Raw genomic sequence first — 6,440 nt, 5'->3', positions numbered from 1 at the left:
CCGTAAAGGCTCTACTATACATATGAGAAACAAACCAGGCAGCCTGGTTACTTTTGACAAAGACTGTACGTGCGCGCGTAAACAAATCACAGGGGCGAAACTAAATGCGAGCTATGCTAAAACTCGCCTTAATAAGGATGGCGTTACCCTGTACTGCTGCTTTTACAGCTGGTGCAAGGCACCGCGACTATGTATGGGTATTGTGCGCAGGCATAGATATCACAATGGTACACTTACTACCGGACCAAGGTAAATTAAGTTACCACGTGTTCAAGGAACCATGGATGCTCTTGGTGCACCTGCCCATCTGGCGCCTTATGGTAGTGGTGCTATCTAACATATAAAGGACAGTTGGAATGTAGTAAGAAAATGAGAGTGTGCTCTTTGCAGAAACTTTTGCCATATTTCAATCAATCAATCAATCAATCAATCAATCAATCGACTATTGTAGTTTCTGAGGAGAGTACCAGTCATGTTAAATTCTTGTTTTGGGAAGTCATTTCTAGAGGTTCATACCATTTTCACCTCGTTGGTCTAGTACCGCCAAACAGATGATATCACGAACAGCGCCATACCCTGATCACGTGATGTCCCTAGGCGTCAGTCGTGGTAGAGACTACGCGAGCTCATATTTTCCTTTTTGACTCAGCTGTACAGTGTTCTCCTTTTGTAGTTTCGTAGTCGAGATGGTTGCAAGTACTCTAGTGTGCACTGGTTAGGCCGCTCTACACTCATACGAGTGGTTGCATTTCCCTTTGAACCATGTCTAGACTCGTTTCCTGGTGCAAGTACATATGACGTAAGCATGGCGCTCCCTGTCCGGTTGATGTCTCGTACCGTTTAACGCCCTCCATGCCGCTCCGTGAGATGTTTATAGAAATCGGATTAAACCCGATTTCTACCCAAAAGGCTCCTTATTGAGAATGCCATTTTGCAGTGTACAAAACTAAAGGCGATGTGAAAAGATTAGCGAGTGTTTTATGCTTTTTCTTGTGAGGTCTGTTATTCTCTCACTGAAAATTATGGTCGCTATTCGTGGCGTAAGTTACTTGGAGATTTTTTCATAAAATACTATCCCAGTTACACGAGGCAAAAACAGGGGTATTGACCAGTTTTAATGGCATCACTATATCAAGCCCACCACGCTAACCTTGCTTTGTTCCAAAGATCTTATGTGTTTAAAATGGTCGATGTTGATTGAGCCGTTTGGCAGAGTACGAAAACATTTTCTTTGACGCGGTAGTGCGCAGGATGGCGCTAGAGACGTGTAATATTTGTAGTGAGTGATACTGTGTGCGAATAAAAAAATATTAAAGAGAAAAATTTCTCGTGCAGCCTGGTATTTTCAGTTGATTTGTCAAAATGACAGGAAAAACATACAGCAGTCTAGGCCCTGGACAATATTCAGCGCTCATGGTAACTTGATTTTAGTGCGAAAAATAAAAAAAACACATAGTTATAATCTTTTGCTGCAAAATAGAGTTATTCCCTAATCAGAGCTACAAAATGCCAGCCAACTATCCCCCCCCCCCCCCCCCCCCCGCCCCCGAAACGCGTAGAAAGTAATGTCCGGAAACGAAGGATCTCAGGCTTAAAGGGACCATGAAACAAATTAACTGAGATTATGTAAAAATAGGCAATCTATCACTCGTCACTCCAGCGCAAGAATTTTTGAGCTAGGATCAATAACAACGAAGTTATAGGCGATTAAAAATCACCCTCCTCCTCTCCCCCTCAACTCGTACGCGCGGGGCACCATAAAAAATAAAGAAAACAGCTCCGGGACTGGGCTCCGCCCATGAATACGTCATTCGTTGACGTTCGGTTTACAACTTCCGGTTGTCGCACTCCCGAGGAGCAGCGTGCGTCGGCAGCGTCTCCTGTCTCGGCGCTTTCTTCGATTGCGACGCTGGCAGTCCGATGCGCTCCATCCAGGCGGCTCGCTCACGCACGTCTCTAGGAATAACATGGCTGAGTTCAACACCTCGCTAGTCACTGGGTTTGCAGCCGACGACACAGCAACGCGTATTCATCTTGGGCGGTCGAAAAAGGCACTGCGAGTGGCTCCCGAACTCGCGACAGAAAGAGGCGGCAGAGGTAAATTAAAACCATATGCGCGAAGGCAATGCCCTCGCTCGCGCTTGCCCGAGGGGGTCGCGCGGCAGCTCGAGCAGACGATTTTCACCGCTACCGGAAGTGTGCCCGTGACGTCGAAGCTGCCGCGGCTCTAGCGAATGACAGCGTGTGGTGGCCTGCCGACGTCATGGGACTAGTGACGTCTGTTTTCCCGATTTTGGTTTCAGAATTGCTCCCTACGAAGACACCAAGCGGCCCGCGAATTTAAAAAAAACACGATTTTCAAAAATTCATAATAAATTGCCGGCTCAGTTCCGAAGACTCATACTTGGTGTCAATGCTTCTGAGCATCACTTCTAACATTTGCAAGCGGCTTTTAATTATTTTCATGGTCCCTTTAAATGAAGGCCAGGAATTGGGGAAACGTGGGCGTCGCTTTTACTCACGCAGTAATATATGGGCCAATCATTTTCACCATTTCATGTATTAATTCAGTTGGGGTTATTGCCTCACTTAATCTCTTTACAGCATCCCGGCCGCATGTTGGCCAGCCATACGCCTTCTGTAACGCACCCTGTGAATATCGCCCTCTCTGTTCACACTTGCAGCGACTCCAATCGAGGGATGTCAGAGCAAGAGAAGTGGCATCCATACAGGACGCCAAAGCGAGACGAGCCGCGCCCATCCATGATGTCACAGCCGGACGAGTGGGGTGAGCGGGGTTCCAAAATTGCGGCAATGCCGGCTTCAAAGCCAGGACTTCCCCTTGGAAGACCGCCGCAAGACAACGAGCATAACAATATGTATAAACGTCAACCAATGCTATCAGAGCGGTGGAAGCATCCGAAGAGAAAGTACTCTCACGAGTACTACATGATGACCATGCCGCCTCCTGGCGTCGATTATTCTGGCCCCAATGATTCGGGAGCGCAGTCAAAATACCCCCATCGTGGTGTGCCGGGATCGGTAATGGAGCCGGATTATGACGCTGAGATGGGCCGCGAAGACAACGAAATGCCTGGAAGCACTAGGGGCCGCTACCCTCCGTCGGTGCACCGTCCTCAGGCCATCCCGGCCTCGGCAATGCACCGTGATAAAGAGTCCATGTCTGAAACGCACCGTCGCCCGTCGGTGCACTATCACCCCCCCGTCCCGGCATCGGCAGTGCACCGTGATCAAGAGTCCGGGGCTGGAACGCACCGTCATCCGTCGGTGCACTCTGGTCGCCCCGTCCCGGCATCGGCAGTGCACCATGATCAAGAGTCCGGGGCTGGAACGCACCGTCATCCGTCGGTGCACTCTGGTCGCCCTGTCCCGGCATCGGCAGTGCACCGTGATCGAGAGTCCGGGGCTGGAACGCACCGTCATCCGTCGGTGCACTCTGGTCGCCCCGTCCCGGCATCGGCAGTGCACCGTGATCAAGAGTCCGGGGCTGGAACGCACCGTCATCCGTTGGTGCACTCTGATCGCCCCGTCCCGGCATCGGCAGTGCACCGTGATCAAGAGACCGGGGCTGGAACGCACCGTCATCCGTCGGTGCACTCTGGTCGCCCCGTCCCGGCATCGGCAGTGCACCGTGATCAAGAGTCCGGGGCTGGAACGCACCGTCATCCGTCGGTGCACTCTGGTCGCCCCGTCCCGGCCTCAGCAGTGCACCGTGATAAAGACTTGATGGCTGACGAGCACCGTCCTTGGCAACCTCACAAGAAACGACACTACGGTCGAAAACCGCCAACATCTGTCCATCAGCCCGGTCCGGCATCGGGAATCGAACCTGGCGACAAAGCTCCGATTTTGATCGATGACGGAGACATAATGTTTGCTAAGACTAAGGAACGTCATGACTTCCCAGCGACGGATGTAAATCGTGCATCATCAGGGAGTAGACATCATGGCGGTCCGGCAGCAGCGGCGCATCCCGGTAAAGGCGATATGATGGGCTCCAAGCCCAGCGCCGGACACGCTAAAACCGTGCGACGCAACGACCACGCAGCGCCGATGCACAATAACGCCATGCACGATAGCAAGCCTCACGCTATCAACCACGCCTCTAATGACGAGCATAGCATGAAAGACACCTCCCTGATAAAGTGATGACACCCAAGCTGAGAACGTATTCGGGGTCTGGAAAGTCAGTGAAGCGTGGAGGTGAAGGCTCCTACCTTTTTTCTTCCTGCACATGTAGCAGCCAGGTTTGTCGGCAGCACGTTTGCGGCGGTGATTTCATCCCCGTATGTGACCACCGTGCTTTTGGAAACGTCCCTGCTGTTCCTTCCCCTCTTCTTGCTAGACCTCAATAAACTACTTGTGCTCCCGGCTCCTGGAAATGGCATCATGTTTATGTGTTCTTTTCTTAGATCTTTACTCTCCCTAAGTTTCTTACCACGTTCTGGCCTTTCTTTTCATCTTTCATTACAGCGGGCGACAAAGCATAGATGGAGGCATGAGTCCACGCCCTTGAAAATCAGTTTCGCAGCTCTCCATTCGCGCTCTACAAAGCCCAGTAGTGGAACTCTTCATCTTAAAACACAGCTAGAGGCCTGCAGTCGTCGCCTTCATCAATAATGTCCAGCGTAGGACGAATAGCAGCCCTATTTGTTTCCAAGCTTTTAATTACAGTGCTCCCGCACTTGCCGCGTTCATTCTGGCTGTGCAGAGGTCCCTACACTTGACTCTATACTGCTTTCGCCTGCGTTTCTCTTCTGGTGGAATCCACTATTTTATTCTGCCGATCAAATGGCTCTGTGTTTCGTCGCTACATATCCCCCGCTCAAGTCCATTTTCCATTCTCACCTTGCACTAGTACGTCAATCATTTCTGTTTTTCGTTTAAATTCTTTCTGCTGTTTTTATGTTTCTTGATGTTACCGCTTGTCCACAGCATCTTGCGCTTTGCTCAGTTTTGTTTCAAATCAAATCGGTAAGCTGACACTCATAAACTGACAGTGTTTGCGAACTGCACTGCGCAGTTTGTTATTGTTCCGGCAATTTTTTATGGCTGGGATTCCCAGTGATTGCATGTCTACTCAATGATCTGCCACAAAATTACAGTATCTCACTGTCAGCTCTAATGGGCTCATCGCTTCTCAAACTGTTGAATGTTACTTTTTCTTTCGATACATTCGTTATAAACCTGTTGTTCTTAACTGCGGCTCTAAGTGCAACTTTTTCGAGTCAACTTTGCATATCATGAGCTGTAATTCCTTGCTTAGCTTACTTTCTACGGCATTATCATCAGCAAATCATATGTTATGAAAGGAATCCTCCATTAAATTGAACGTTACCCTTCCCAATGGCACACTATAAATCTCTTGCAACACCTAGTCTAGATACTGTTGTTTAGAACCAATTCCAGCTAACCAAAACGACCGCTTACCAATGAAAACAAAATAATTTCTAAAAGAGACAAAGTGTTATCCCCTGAAGTGCAAAAGAAACATGGCTTAAGTGTTGGAGTCAGCTAACGCGCCTAGATTTGCGGTCTGGTTTGTAGAGTTTCAAACGAGCATGCCACTTGACGAATTTCACCTAACCTCGCGGAGCAAGATTTAGTTTTCTTATTAAATTAGCGAACGTAGCAAATGCGTGCGCCGCAGTTTATGTTTTCTACCAAAGACCGCTCACCCCGATGGAGACGATGACACCTTCATGTATGTAATAGAAATAAGAAATATCGCTGCGCTTGGAAAACGCTGCCGCTTGAGAGTCGCAGGGTGCAGGGTGTTTCTCTAATTCATGATGTAAATAGCGCAAACTACAAGGGACAAGAAAAGAAGGGACACAGGACGAGCGCTGTAGTTCGCGGTGTTTACATCATGAATATCTACCAACTCGCCCAACTGAACGTTGTGTTTCTCTAAGATCGAGAAAGAGCAGGAAAGGGCCTTCAACGTAAACAGAGCTCTGCAGTCTTGGAAAGATCAGCATACCTGGAAGCAAGGGCTCAATCAGATGAATAGAAAAAGCATTGACAGGGGAAAAAAGTTTGTGGGCTGTTTTGAGCTTAACGGGCGCACCGGGGTTATGAGGTGCGTGGTGTCGGACATTTAGGTTTGAGAGCTGACTCCAGAGTAAGAGCGGGCAGTACGTGCCACACGTTGAATCAATAATGGTTCAATGACCCATGTGGGCCCTCCTGTATTGAAGAAAGCGAAGCGACGTAGAATCCCCCACAAGGTTCGCTCGGGTAAGTGTCTCGGCTGGGCGTTGGGGTAAGCGCCTCTAGGACCGAGAACGTATGCTTGCAGTAGAAGAAAGTTGCAGAAAAGAAGGAATAAACAATTTTCTGAAGCGCAAGTGGACGCCGAAGAAAGAGAGTGCCGGTAAGGAAGGGCCACCTCAATGGAAAAGAGTTTTTTTTTTTTG

The 6,440-nt window shown here is 49.1% G+C and overlaps 1 protein-coding gene across 1 annotated transcript; it reads left to right on the top strand.

Annotated features, from left to right (window-relative positions):
• Positions 1–2,700: 2,700 nt before the first annotated feature.
• On the top strand, positions 2,701–4,240 carry LOC149346762 (uncharacterized). Its single transcript, XM_089541415.1, has 2 exons — positions 2,701–3,861; positions 3,910–4,240. Exons 1-2 carry the CDS (start codon positions 2,701–2,703, stop codon positions 4,168–4,170), a joined length of 1,422 nt encoding a protein of 473 aa, XP_089397541.1. The 3' UTR covers positions 4,171–4,240.
• Positions 4,241–6,440: the final 2,200 nt, after the last annotated feature.

Source organism: Amblyomma mixtum, chromosome 4, assembly GCF_055824585.1.
Source record: "Amblyomma mixtum isolate Tamu chromosome 4, ASM5582458v1, whole genome shotgun sequence".
Classification (NCBI taxonomy): domain Eukaryota; kingdom Metazoa; phylum Arthropoda; class Arachnida; order Ixodida; family Ixodidae; genus Amblyomma; species Amblyomma mixtum.
Note: the sequence above shows the minus strand (reverse complement) of the source record. Positions and strands in the feature narration are given on the sequence as shown.